This window comes from Rhinolophus ferrumequinum, chromosome 10 (genome assembly GCF_004115265.2).
Source record: "Rhinolophus ferrumequinum isolate MPI-CBG mRhiFer1 chromosome 10, mRhiFer1_v1.p, whole genome shotgun sequence".
Classification (NCBI taxonomy): domain Eukaryota; kingdom Metazoa; phylum Chordata; class Mammalia; order Chiroptera; family Rhinolophidae; genus Rhinolophus; species Rhinolophus ferrumequinum.
Genome location: NC_046293.1, coordinates 36,475,379 through 36,490,858, shown reverse-complemented (window position 1 = coordinate 36,490,858; position 15,480 = coordinate 36,475,379). Strand labels below are relative to the sequence as shown.

Here is a 15,480-nt window from a genome sequence, read left to right as displayed (position 1 = left end):
AAATACATGATAACAAACAACCCAAATGTTTATCAGTTCATGAATAGATAAACGTGGTATATCCATACAATGGAATTTGTTTTTAGCTATAAAATGGAAGTATTGATACATGTATAGCATGGATAAACCTTGAAAACATTCACTAAGTGAAGGAGGCCAGTCACAAAACCCTGCACATTGTATAATTCCAGTGATATGAAACGTCCAGCATAGACAAATCTATAGAGAAAGTAGATTAGTGGTTTCCTAGAGCTGGGGGTTGGTAGGAAATTGGGAGGGGTGACTAGTAATGGGTATGGGATTTCTTTTTGGGGAGTGATGAAAATGTTCTAAAATTAATTATGGTGGTGGTTGGTTGCACAACTATGTGACTACACTAAAACCATTGAATTGTACACTTTAAATGGGTGAATTGTTTGGTATGTGAATTATATCTCAGTAAAACTTATAAAAACATACATGACAACAAAATGTATAATTTGGGTAGGGGAAGGATAAATTGAGTTAAAATGGTCTAAAGTCCTTTTACTGTTTGGTAATAGGATAAATGTATTCATATATTAAGTAGTACATATGTTGACTTACTAGGATAGCCATTAAAATGACATAAACGGAGTGTATAATTTCCAGACTAGTAGAGGGAGAATAGTGGATTGACAATAAATAATCAATTAAAAAGATATCAAAAAGACTACAAAAAGAAGGCCAAACAACACCTTAAAATCAAAAGAGAAAAATTGTCAGATTGGATAAAAAATAAAATCCAACAATAATCTTTTTACAAACACTATCTAAAGAATAAAGATACAGAAAAGTTGAAAGTAAGGTGATGGAAAAAAAGACATACTATGCAAATACTAGAAAAATGAAGCTGGTATAGCTGTATCACTGTATTTCCTCGAAAATAAGACCTACCCCGAAAATAAGCCCCAGTTAAGATCCTCAGCCAGATGGACGCATTTAGTACATTATGACGATGTTCCAGAAGAAGATGACATACCTGTATTTGAATAAATGTAGATTGTTGTACATGAAAAAATAAGACATCTCCTGAAAATACGCTCTAATCTGTCTTTTGGAGCAAAAATTAATATAAGACCTGGTCTTATTTTCGGGGAAATACGTATAAGACCCGGTCTCATTTTTGGGGAAACATGGTATTAGACACAATTGACTTTAAGACAAAAAGCACTTCTAGAAATAAAGAGAGTCGTTTTGTAATGATAAAGATTTGACTAACCAAGAAAAAATCATTTTAAATATATATGTACCTAATTATGAAGTCTTGAAATATACAATGCACAAATTCAGAGAACTAGCAGGAGAAATAGACAATCACAGTGGCAGATTTCGTCTTTCAGTAATTGATAGGACAAGAATTAAAAAATCAGTAAGGATTTAGAAGATTAGAATAACATGAATAACAGATAACATTTAGAACACTGTACCCAACAAATAGAGAATTTTAAGCACACATTTTCCCCCAAATTAAAAGTATAGTGTGACATAAAACTATTCTCAAAGTTCAAAGAATTGAAACAATTCAGGTATTATAACCGTGGTGAAATTAAGTTTGAAAAATCAAAGAAATCAGCTATAATATAAACAGGAAGATACAATATGCGGGGAATTTTTAAAACATTCTAAAGTGGGTCAAGAAGTAATATAATGAAAGTCAGAAAATATTTTTAACTCAGAAGGAAAATACTTCAAAATTTGGGGAATGTATCTAAATCAATACTTAGAGGGAAATGTGTAGCCAGAACAACCTATATTAGAAGAAAAAAGACTAAAGAAAAGAATGAACTAACCATCCTTCTTAAGAAGTAGCAAAAAGACTGTACACCTGAAACTAATATAAAATAATATTGAATGTCAATTATTTCGTATATATATATTCAAAATATATTTTGAATATAAATATTTCGTATATATATATATTTATATATTCACAAGATTTTAAGTACAGAATAGGGAATAGAGTCAATGGTATTGTAACAGCTGTGTAGAGTGTCAGATGGATAGTGGACTTGTTGAGATTATCACTTTGTGAAGGGTGTAAATATTTAATGTAAATGTCTAATCGTTATGTTGTTTTGTACATCTGAACTAATAAAAAAAGAAGTAAGATATATAATAAAACTCAAAGGATATGGAAGTAAATAATAAAGACAAATGCAAAAATTAATAAAATAGAAAACATACAATAAGGAGGATCAATAATCTCATATCCTTCAAGTCTTCACTCAAATGTTACCTACTTGATGTGGCTCACTTTAACCATTCTGTTTAAAATTCCTTCCCCAGCTACACCTGCAGTCTGGAATCCCCTTGCTTTACATAGAGCTTTCACTTCCTATGATATTTGATAATTTATTTTTAAATTTTGTTTATTGTTTTTGTCTTTCTCTTCCCACTTGAATATAAGCTTATAAGGGTAAAGATTTTTGTCTGTTTATTGATATACCTCAAATCCTATTACATGTTAGACTGTCAATATTTCTTAAAACAATTGAATGAATAAACAAGATACAATTTATTTCTTTGAAAATACTGATAAAATTGACAATTCTCTGGTAAATTTTGTCAAGAACAAAGGCATAAATAATCAATATTAGGAATGAAAAGGGAGGCATGACTTTAACAATAAATGACATTATTTGAACAGCTTTACATATCAATCAATAAATTAGAAAATTTAGGGGTGGCCAGATGGCTCAGTTGGTTAGAGTGAGAGCTGTGAACAACAGGGTTACAGGTTCGATTCCCACATGGGCCAGTGAGCTGCTCCCTCCACAACTAGATTTAAGTCCAACGACTTGGAGCTGACGGGCCCTGGAGAAACACACTTGTTCCCCAATAAAAATTAAAAAAAAAAATAGAAGTGTTTCAAGTATATTATATTAGGATAAGATTCTGTGAGGGAAGTGGAATGGAAATATGAGTTTAGGGAGAAAAATTATTAAAATTTTTATTAAAGAAAAATTTATTCGTATTTTAATTAGTATTGGCCATTAAATCACCATAGTACGTAGAATTCATTGGATATATTTTAAGTAATGATTGATACATTTAATAGTGATGTAAAAGTTTTATTTGATACATACTTGAAAGTACAACATTTACAGCTATTTAAGCTTGTGGTGAAAAGTTTTCAATGCCAATTTAAAAATGTGTGAAGGGGTACATAGTTTTTCAAAATTCTTTTAGGGACTATATACAAATGATTTTAAAAGTTACTGATCAACTACAGCTGAGGAGGAGAAGCCAGAAAAGAAGTCTGAGAAGGAGGGACCTGTGAGAGAAGAAGCAAAATCTGACTACTAACTTAAAGGCCTAATGAAGAAAATATTTCAGGAAGGAGGAAGAAAACTTTGTCAAATGATGATGAGAGATGAGTAAAATGAAGGCTGATGGACCATTGGCACTAGAAGCATGGTCATCTTCAGGGTTCTTTGAGTTGAGAGGTTTTAATAGAGCAATAGAAATGAAAAAGCATCAGTGGCCCATACAGAAAATGGGGAAGTGAAAACTGTGTGAACTCCTTTTAGGCAGTATGATCTAAAGGTGACAGAATTGGAGCAAATGATGGAGAGGGATGTGAAATCTAGGGAGGGAGAAATTTATGAATAACCAAAGCTGTTAGTTGCAGGAGCCAAGTCTAAAATAAGCAATAAGGGATAAGATCCAGTATAAAAGTGGCATGTTCAGCCTTAAATAGAGGAAAGTATATACAGTTTATCCACTGTAATGGGAAAGAAGGATGACAAAGATGTAGGTAGATTAAAAGATTTGGTGTGTTAGGGAGATTATTTTCTCAAAGTTTCTAATGTAGAAGAGGTACAGTCAACAGCTGAGTGTAAGAAAGAGGAGATGATTTTGGAAGTTCGAAGAGTGAGGACATCGCAATAGTAAGAATACTAGCCGGTGCTTAGTCTATTTAAAACTTGTGCTCATAAAGTTGAGCTCATGCATTTTTCTCTGGCAAGGTTCAGCTGCTCATATTGCTAGCATAGAATAAATGGAGAGTTGTGTTTAACTAGAACTAGGAATTTCCCAGCTGAGCTCCTCAGAGGGAGGAAAATAGGAAAGGTGGTGATATGTGTTAGTGATTATGGTAATGAACTGCGAAATCTAACCTGGGTAAGAAAGAAGTGAAAGTATGAGGGCGTTGATGAACAATGAAAAAATGGTAGGGCTATGGCCTGGAGATTCCAATGGACCATCCTGCAGAAGGTGAGCCAAAAAAGTGAAGATGGTAATCCAAGAGTATATATCCCGAGGATTAATGAATCCCTCTTGATTTCTAAGTTTAGATGATACTCTTCTCCTTCTACACTGTTCCCTTAGGTAAAATGGAGGGGAGGTGGTTATTACCAAGATAGTTTTCAAATCTGTACTCTATAGCCCTGATCTGTTTGCTAAACCTCAGTTTTCCAATTTTAATGCCTACAAGTGTTGCCTGAATGCTCCAAGAACATTCAAACTAATTACATTTAAACTCTTTTTAACATTTTCTCTTATAAATTTTCTTGTTCCAGACCACCATTCTTATTTTTCATTCTTTTCTGACTCCTTCCTCTTCTTGCCCCCAGTTAGATCATTATCAAATAAGTTATCTTATAAAATATTTATTGAATCCATTCTCCTGTCTGCATTTCCCTTGTCATGATTTTAACTATTATTAATAGTAACCAAAATGGTATCCTCTTTATAATCATTTTTCCCCCTAATACCAGGTTAGTGTTCAAAATTATTTTCTTAATAGCCATACCCCTTCTCAAAAACTTTTAGGGAGGTTCCATTTCTTTTAGAATAATATCCAAACTCTATAGCATAGGCTTCAGTCATTTTTTCTATTCTCATTTCCATCATTACCTCTTCTTGGAGTTTTCCCAGGGCCCACTGATCTTGTTGGCCTCTTCAGTGCTCTCTGAACTCCACGACTTATGCATTCGTTTCCCTCTTTTGGGATATCTTCCCCTCATATCTGAATGTTAAAGTCTTTTGGGCATAAACTTAAATACTACCTGCTCCATACAATTGTACTTGATCCAAGCTGTTGAAAATAATTTCTCCTTCCTCCAAACTTGCAAAATAACTATCTGCTAGGCATAAAAGACGTCTTTAATTTTTATAGACATGTTGTGGTATTAAAACTGTTTTTTGCATGTTTTCTTTTAATTCTTACAACAATGTAATGAGGTTATATTAAGCACCATTTTGAAGATGTGAAAATTTTGAATGAGAATTACTTAAATTGTATATGCTTGTCACTATTTTTCTTGCCTTTGAATACTATATGTGCGTATTTTTCTTACTTGTTTTCACATTTTGTCCTCAATGCACTGAGTCAAGGAATGAGTGAAAGACTGGACTTATGGAAGCAAAAGTGTTTTTCAAAGTTACTATTTGAGGAGTATGTGTTTTTAAGTTATTTGGGTGCATGTTAATAGCCTCTCTTTTATGTTGTGGCCTTTGTTAAGTCTGGCCGTAAGAAAAAGAAAATCACCAAAGCTGAACGATTGAAACAGCTACAAGAGGAGGAGGAGAGACGACTAAAAGAGGAAGGTACAAAATACACAGTGATACTATTTTCATATGATACTAATACTAACATTAGGTAGGTATTTCTGTAATCCAGTCAATATTTTTAAAAAGAACCTTTAAAATTATGTTTCAAATTTAACCCGTTTCGTAATACATACTATTATTTAAAGGGTACCTAGAAAGTTGTTAGTACATACGAAACACTTTCAGCTATATCATGAAATGGAGTTGCCAGATAAAATCCACGATGCCCAGTTAAGTTTGAATTTCAGATAAACAGTGGATGACTTGGTATAATTTACCCCATGCAATATTTGGGACATACTTAAACCAAAGAAAAGAAAAGAGAGAGAGAGAGGGAGGGAGGGAGGGAGGGAAAGGAAGGAAGGAAAGAAGGAAGGAAGGAAGGAGGGAGGGAGGAGGGAGGGAGGAAGGAAGGAAGGAAGGAAGGAAGGAAGGAAAGAAGGAAGGAAGGAAGGAAGGAAAGATGAAAAAGGAGGGAGGGAAAGAGGGAGGGCGGGAGGGAGGGAGCAACGGAAGGAGGGAAGGAGGGAAAGAAGGAAAAAAAATCCGTTATTTATCTGAAATTCAAATTCAACTGAGTATCTTTTTTATGTGTTAATTTTGGAAAACCTACTTGAAGTGATCATATTTATTGGTAAACTTAGGGGCGTTAGTGCTGATTGTGCAGTAAGAATCCTGAAATTCAAATTCACTAAATATGGGAAATATATACTAGCAAAAAATACACACAGATGCCTACATTCTTATAGTATAATGATACTTATTTGCCAAATTTAAAGAGGACTTTCATTTGTTAAAAGAAATCAATTAAAATTAATAAAAATAGTTATTTAAAACACCAAAAATGATTTTAAAAATCTGAATATTTCAAGTGGTTGTAGCTTTTAGCATTAAGAACATCTGTGCATTAAGAGTTAGGTTTTAAGTCTGCATGTTCCATGCTGATTTTTTTTTATGTATAATCATATAAATCCTTTTTAGGTGACTCATGATAAGAATAGAACATCAGGATATAGATCTTGGAGAATGTTTTATTGGGATAAATGCATATTCTTCAACATAGGTACCATGTTTTTTAATAGTGAGAGCAAGAGAAGATTAATTGCTTTGATAATGTAGATACCACAGGATTATGAAAATCTTCTGAAGTTTACCTCTCCTTAATTACCCATGATAGAGCTGTTATTTTTTATTGGCTAAAATCATTACTGAATTGTTATAAACTTTTTAGAGAAGAGAACTATTATTGTGAGCCTATTTTTTTTGGCCAGAAATTTTGAGAGTCATGTTACTTTTTTGAAAGAAATCTAGCACTTATTTCTACCACATAATAAAAATTGTGACTTTTATTAAAAAAAACCTCCACCATTACGCCTTGCAAATATTTGAGGTAACTTTCAGGAGTTAAAAATAGATTGATTTAATCACTGAGAAAAAAATGTTTTTTTTTTCTTTAGAGGAAGCCCGTGCGAAATATGAAAAAGAAGAAATGGAAAAGCTTGAAATACAACGAATTGAGAAAGAAAAATGGCAACAACTTGAAGCAAAAGTAAATAAATATTAATGATGTTATTAATGAAGACAAACTATGTGGCTATCAGATCTGTTTGCCCATTTAATGTCATTCTCCTCCAGAAACTACCAGTAATATTTAGACCTATATGAACTGGCTTAACTCATTTCATCCTACCATAAAACTGTGACATTATTACCCACATTTCACAGGAAATTGAGGAACAGAGAAATCAAGCTAGGTCAGATTCAGGAGCTAGACATGAGTCTTGCATCTGAGCCTGTGCTTGTAGCCATTAAGTTATTATACTCAATCTGTTTTATAGATAATTAAACAACCCCCCACCCCCAAAAAATTCAAATTCTCTCTCTCCTTTTTTAGTTTCACTTCTCTTTTTCACCAGAATTTTTCAGATCAGTAGTTATAAAATATTTTCATCTCAGGAAAAAATACCTCATTACTTTTAATATATGAGCTTTTATTTATGTGGACTCTATTTATCAATATTTACTATAGTAGAAATTAAAACTGAGACATTTAAAGACATTATATTAACAGACATTAAAAATGGTTAAAAATGAACATTTTTAAGAAAACAACTACATAATTATAGATATATTATTGAGCTACAGTTGACATATAACATTATATTAGTTTCAGGTGTACAGCATAATGATTCAATATTTGTATATATTGTGAAATGATAACCGTAATAAGTCTAGTTAACATCCATCACCACACATTATATATTGTTTTAAATTAGGGAAATAGATGGCTTGTTTATATTTTAAAAATCTCTTTAATGTCTGACTTAACAGAAGACAACTAGATTCTCATATCTACTTCAGTATTCCATCTGTTACAGTGTTCTTTTGATTCGAGTATATGAAGAAAATGTGTCCTCACCCAGATATGTAGTTGGAAAAAGGAGGACTATTATTATAGCCTTTCAGATAATTTTGGACATTCTTCTTTGATACTATACAAAAACTCAATAAGTGGTAGTTTCTTAATATGGAATCTGAAACCAGATCAATGAACTTCATGTACTCTTTTACACTAAAACATTGATCTATCTTACACTTTGAATAGATCTTGTCTTCATGCACAATTCTGCAATATCATGTATTTGTTGCCTGGAAAAATTTGGTTCACTGAATTACTTGCTTCCAAATGTTGACCCATTTTTATTATTCATTATCAAAAAAAAATCACCAGCATTAATATCTCCAATCGTATCAGAAAAGTTTTTAAGGATTGGGAAACTGTCCAACTCACAGTGGTAGATACAAGTTTTCTAAAATTTGAAATTTTATTTGAAAATCTTCAATTTTATCATTGGCAAAATACTTTAAATTGTTTCCTGGAAGCGACATGCTCAATTCATTCGTTTTTGAGAGAATTTGTGCCAAAATACTTAATAATTGCACGAGTATTTATTTCTGAAAACAGTATTGTCCTTTGACATGCAGCAGGCGTGCTTTATTTATAACTCCCGTTTTATCACACAGAATAGGAAACAGACATATACTTAAAGGTTAACATTTAATAAAATTAATAATTTTCACTTCTTCATCAGGTTCCTTCTTATGTGAAACTGGCTATTTATTACCCCTTGCCCCTGGAGAATATGACCACTAATACAGTTTGTGCCTTGATTTACACTAAGTCGCCAGCAGTTTTACACCGTCTTGCACCAGCGGTGCAAATGTGTACACTTTGAAAAAGGCAAATAATGTCTGTATTATTATGAAAATAGATTTGACCTCACAGATCCCAAAATAGCCCTGAGGATCCACCAGGAGTCTGCACACCACTGAGATGAAACCTTTTGGAAATATCTGTTACATTCAACTTACTTTTAGTATTTATTCTGAAACCAACTACTTTGCCAAGTAAATTTTTGATGCTACTTGTAAAACACGAAGCTGAATTATAGAATAAATCAATGTATCCCTGTGCAACAGGCTCTAGAGAGGAGAAATGAAGAACTTGAAGAACTTTATTTATTAGAGGGGTGTTTTCCTGAAGCAGAGAAATTGAAACAACATATTAGATTGGTTTCTCAGGTAAGACTGATTTTTTTTTTTTGAGTTAATACTTTGAACCACAAGAGGGAGTTATAGTCCAATATCCTTTTTAGTCACACGAAACTTTAAATTTGTCTATAAAAAATCTTTAATCTGACAAATTGCTTGTAGCAAAGTAATTCCTTACGACTTTGTAGAAAACTATTTGTCAATAATTAGATCCTGGAAATTTTTATATCCTATGACTCTGATTTGATTTTTGGAATCTATATTGAGGAAATTATCCTAAATTAAAATATAAAAACTTTGAGTTTAAGGCAATATAGTGTTGCTCAAAACATCATTACTTTAGAAACAATATGGGTGATTATCTGGAAAAAAAAGGAAAAACTGTAATAATATGGCAAAAGATGATCATGGTATACTTTTAAACCAAAAGATTGTGAGTACAATATGATTACAAATGTAGAATTTGCATACACTAAAAAAATGAATGGAAGGGCTCATACTAAAATGCCAATGGTGATTAACACTTAGTAATAATTTGAGAAGTAGAAATTAGCCCAAGTGTTGGCTTTCGTAAATATAGGAGCTATATGATTACAAAGGAAAGCAAAATAAAACCAACTCATAAATGCTGTTTTAAAAATTAAAATATGACCATAGCTAATAATTTTGAATTATTGAGGCTTATAAATTATTTTGATGAAGAGGAATTTGGTTATTTTAGAGATAACTCAAGTAACTTAGTTAAAGTCATAATATGTTTTTTGCCTAAATTGAGAAAACTAGGTTATGAGAACTTGTACTTAAAAAAGAAGTAATTTAATCTTTGATTGAATTTTCATTAGTGTGAACCTTCAAACATTTTTATTCCACAGTGGAAACACTACATTGAATGTGATGGGAGTCCTGATCCTTCAGTATCCCAAGAAATTAATACTTTCATTAGCTTGTGGAAAGAGGAAACAAATGAGACTTTTGAGGAAGTGATTGCCAAGAGTAAACTAGTTCTACATGTAAGTACTAAGTATTATTACATAATTTTAAATTATTTAAATTACAAATTGATTCTAAAAATATAAATAAATAAATATGATATTTTCCAATTAATAACATTACTGCTTCCTTGGCTATGGAGAAAAATATTTGCTAATCTTTTTTTTTTTCAACTCCTAAAAACTTCTTAACACCTTAGATAAGGTCAACACACATGCTTGTGAAACATTAACTGTATGTGTGTCTTAATTCAAGCAAAAAAGAAAGTGAAGTGGCATCCATTTATGTAGATAACTTGGGGGAAGTGCATCATTTTATCCTCAACTGGCATTATTCACTATTCAGTGATTCGGTACACATGTTTTTCAATGTTAACTATGTGCCAGGCGCCTGCTCTTTTAGGCGCTGGAAGTACAAAGATGAATAAGAATATTCTACATTCTATTGCTGTAAATAGAATGGATAGACTACCCTGAGGAGCTACCACTTTACAAGTCACTTAAAAATGAAAGAAAAAAAAGTTTAAGTGACATATAAGTCCATTGCCTAGTTCAAAAGAAACATGGAGACCATAAAACAATTCAGAAAAGTGGGCAAGTGTAAAAGGCAGTGGTTTCCCAGAAAGCACCTGTTAACCCCTGGTGGCGTAGCATTGGTTTAAAGGGCCATCAGAAGACAAAGCCTACGGCACATGCAAGGAGACAAATGCATTAGAGACCTCCTATAAGGCCGGGAGCCTAAAAAAGGTATTGTGGATAATAGGGAAAAAAGGTGCCCTGCAGAGCGAGATGATAGGAACTTGTTTGGCTCACCTTTAACTTAGTGAAGGGAAAACAAAAATGTGTCTTGAGAATTCTTAATCACAAGTGGGTCAGAAGTTCGACTCAACAAGTTTATCAGAATACAGCACGAAGATAAAGAGATGGAAAATATGAAAGAGCAGTTAATGTATATGTATGATTGAGTAAGAAGGACTAAAACTTTATTGCAAAGGAGTACCGGAAGGAGATACAGAAGAATGAGGAAGAGACAGTATTCAGAGATAATGACTAACAATTTTCAAAACTGAGGAAAGACAGGAACCTTCAGCTTCCAGGAATACGACAAATCCCAAGTTAGGATAAATAGAAAGAAATACACACTTAGACCACACCTACATAATATTACAAACTGAAAGGAATTCACTCCTTTTGGACCTAGCATCCTTTATGCTTTTTGTTCTAATTTCTCGCCGTATGTTTGTGTTTCTTGTCACTGCGGTTTACTTCTCTTTCATGTTGCTATTATATGGCCTAACTCCAGACTCAACAGAGCACATGACATGCATTGCCTAATTTAATCTGGGCAAGCTTATGACATTCATTTCACATATGAAGAAATGTAGATTGCGACTTGCTTACACTAAGTCCTCTATGAGACCTTAGATTGACCTTCCTCTGACTTCCAAAGGCTCCAAAGAGCCTCCCATGCACTGTGAGGTATTTGGACCCCAGTGGATTTATCGTGCAGGGTTCTCGCCATTGAACAAACATCTCTCTGCCAAGAAGACTGCCATGGCCTGATGCTGGGCCAGGAATCTGGTGCTTGGCAATTAGCAGGGCAGCAGCGGGAAGCAGTTCGGGGGTTCACCAGTGATGAGCTGCAAGTGGTATCTTCCTGTTATGAATGTGGGGTACAGAATTACTGGAAATGAATAGTAGGGAAGACGAAACATAACAGCAGACAAAAGAGGAGAGGAAACATAGCAATGGAAAACTAAATCAGGAAGCCATAAGAACAGAAAGAACTGGATAGCAGTGACCCCGTGGTAAAATTCAAGTTCTAAATATCAAATTTATATATTTGACAGACTTTAAGATAATGCTTCCTATGCTGGGCTTTCGAAATAGTAACTTGCTGAATTTTCATAATAACTCTATGAGGTAGGCACCATTATTCCCATTTTACAAATGAAGAAGTTGAGGCACAGAGACAGTGAATAACTTGCTCAGGATTGAAGCCCAGCCTCTGGCTTGAGTCCATACTACCCTATCCTATGATGCTGTACTGTCTTTCTCAATTCAGAAATTTTCTATATTATTATCTGTGTCAGTGTTCAAAACTAAATTCTGCCCACTTACTAGTAGTTCCTCAGTCATGCTGCATCTCAGTTTCTCCCAACATTTTAAATATCTCTCCACTCTCTTCTTGCTTGCATGGTGTCTGAGCAGCTGGATCTAATTCTTAACTTTGTTCTTTTAAAGTAAGGTGTTTTTTCCCTCTGAATTCTGTCAGGTTTTTTTTTTTTTTCTTTATCTTTGATTCCCTGTAGTTTGAAAATGATATGCCTCAGGGTAGTTTTTAGGGGACATTTATCCTGTTTGGTATTGTCTGAGCTTTGTGGATCTGTGGTTTATATCTGACATTAATTTGGGAAAATTTTTAGTCATTACTATTTCAAATACTTCTTGTGTTTCTTTCTCTGTCTCTTCAAATTGTTTTTTTGCCTTTTGGCATGTCTTGTAATTTTTTCTTGATAAGCAGACATGACGTACTGGGCGAAAGGAACTCCTGTAAATAGGCCTTTAGTGATATGGTGATGTCACTGTATCACTAAAGGGTTCTAAAGTCCTGTGATTAAGTCTCAGTGTTTTAGTAAACCTGTGCCCCCGGATGAACTTCACATGTGTTTGTAAATGCTCTTATCCCCTCTTAGGTGGGAGTTGGTGCCTAGAGCCAGCTGGAGTCGGGTATTTCCTTACCCCCAGGAGTTAGGCTCTGATAAAACTCCACTGTGTTAGTCTCTGGTTAATTAGTTTCCAGAGATCAGGCCTTGGTAAAAGCAGGATGCTCTGACCTGTTTCAGAGTGGTTCCTTGCCCCCTTCCACTGCAGGAGGTGTGAGGGGATTCCCCCCCTTTCTTTTGTGGGAATCTGGTAGAGCTCCTAGAGGTAAATCTCACAATATTGGGCCCTCCCGTTCCCATGACTGTCCCCCTGGACTTTTTCACTCTCAGAGCTGTCCACACAGAGCCTCCAGCAATTTGTCCTTTATAGTTCAGGTTTTCCGACCAGGTACTGCTTCCTGAGGTGGTTTCTGCTCCTCAGTCTCTGCTCTGGTAAGCCAGGATTTCCTGTATTCACCTGTAGTTCTCTCCTGTTTTGGGGGACAGGGATCTGTCCTGTATCCTCCCCTCATTTATGGATCAAAGAAGAGTTGTTGATTTTTCAATGTGTTCTGCTTTTTACTGGTTGTTAGGACAGAGTGGCGTCTTCCAAGCTCCTCACAAGTGGAAGCGACATTTTCGTTTTTCCATCTAGAAAATAAGCACAATAACAGTATCTGCCTCGTAGAGTTATCGTGAGGATTGAATGAATTACAACATATGAAGCATTTAGAAAAGTTCCTGGCACATAGTAAGCATTCAGTAAATAGTAGTAATTTTTTTCTCCTCCTCATTATGAGGAGTCTTAGGTAATGACAAGCTGTACCTTATCTATCAGCTCATTAATGAAAGCTCTGCTACACATGGTTAAGAATTCTTATAATGGAGTTTTGGGAGGAAATCTTTTATTTTTTCCATGCTCTGAAATAATATAAAAATACTTTCCTGTGTTCAGTTTGTGTTTTACTGACAATAATATGTGTTCTTCAATTCAAGTGTTAGAATAGCTCCCTTTTCACTTTTTCTTCGACTACTTGTCAGATTTCATTTACTTTGATAGTAAAGTTTTACTTTATACTTTTGCCTTATAGTTAATTGAGAAATTGAAATTAATTTTATTGGAAATACCATCATATGATTTGCAAGATAAAAATATAATACAGTACCATGGATCAATCCTGGAACTGCAGGAGCTCCTCCATTTTAAGTTTAACATGGCCACTGAAATACTACTCAGAGTAAGTATAATCTTTTGCTTATATGTTATCATTAACTTCTATAAGAGTTAAAATTTTATCATAAAATTCTAGTACTTTTTATATAATTAAATGATTCTGGAAGTCAGTGGAATAATTTAAGGCACATATATTTATCCATATTTAACAACTGTAAATATTTTATGTTTAAAGAAATAAAACATCAGTATATCTAAAGTTTTTATTTTTTTATTTTACTTGTTAATGTTTACGAGGATCACTATAAAAATAAATTCACAAAAAATTATATATTAGATATTCACTCTAGATAAATAAGTTGATAGAAGATTACAATTATTGGTAGTCACTCTATTTTTCCCAAATATCTTAGCACTAATGATAATATCCAGGTAACCATATAGCCGTTGTTATACCTAAGGAAATTAATTTAAAAACCCATAAAAAATTTTCCCTAATGTACCATGAATATCTTCTATAGCTCTTTTTATTTATTTATTTATTTTATCAGAAAGCTAAGATCTGCTGCTGGCTATTTTCTCTCTTGGTTTCTTTTATTCTAGAACACAGCCCTAGCCTTGGTATAACCTTGGTAGAATATGTCCTAATTACAAAAAGAACTTCAAAGAAGGCTTAAACTTCACTAAATTTATTGTTAACAGAAATATTCATATTATAATTTTGCAACTATTTTATTTATATTGTAAGAAAAAGCAAGTCAGGAAATGTATTACAATAATCAAGATTTTTATTTTAAGAGAAAAAACATACAATATATGAAAGAAAAAAATACTGTAATGTTATATTTGAAATGGAAATATCAGTTTGAACTGTATTTCTTTTTCTTCCATAAAAAGGAGTCACGTCTAACTGGGGTAAATGGCTGATTTCAGGTCTGAGGCAGGGAAAGTGAAAGATAAGGTTGAGTTATTTTGTGCTAGAAAGCAAACAAATGCTCAAAGTCTAATGGAATCATATCCAAAAGGACAAAACTAGCTTAGAAAGTCTCCCACTAGTCAAATTTGGGTCAATATGTACATCAGAAAGAATAATGACTATAATTTATTAAAACACATTGAATAAATAAAAATCCATGAGTCTATTGTGATACTCCAAAAAGGAAGGAGGAAAGTGGGGTGGTGGGTGAGGGAGAAAGAAAGAACGCTATCTGATAAATGTAGACGGAATGGCCAGTTAGAAGAATCATCATTTTTTAAATCCTTAATGTAATAATTGATAAGAATCACCAATGGCTACCTAAATAATTAGGTGAAAAGTTGAGTTGTTGAGGAACACATTATTTTCATAGTGCCAAAATATTAGACCACAGATTACTTACTGATTGGGAAAAATGTACTTTGTAATTGGGAGATGTGGGAAGTCACTACCTCAATCAACTGATCAAACCCACATAGTTAGTGGTGGGACAAAATATGCCTCCTGATAGGATGTAATATGAAGAACACAACAAAACCTATGACACCTTCTTGCTGAAAAGGATTTAAC

At 33.4% G+C, this 15,480-nt stretch overlaps 1 protein-coding gene across 3 annotated transcripts in view; it reads left to right on the top strand.

Annotated features, from left to right (window-relative positions):
- The window catches only part of DNAI7 (dynein axonemal intermediate chain 7), a 64,024-nt gene that overhangs the window by 8,714 nt on the left and 39,830 nt on the right, over positions 1 to 15,480 (top strand). For all 3 annotated transcript variants that reach the window (XM_033117896.1, XM_033117895.1, XM_033117894.1), the window contains 5 exons: positions 5,487 to 5,571; positions 7,032 to 7,123; positions 9,055 to 9,156; positions 9,999 to 10,136; positions 13,852 to 13,998. In XM_033117896.1, coding sequence (XP_032973787.1) covers positions 5,487 to 5,571; positions 7,032 to 7,123; positions 9,055 to 9,156; positions 9,999 to 10,136; positions 13,852 to 13,998 — 564 coding nt within the window. The remainder of the gene's footprint in view (positions 1 to 5,486; positions 5,572 to 7,031; positions 7,124 to 9,054; positions 9,157 to 9,998; positions 10,137 to 13,851; positions 13,999 to 15,480) is intronic.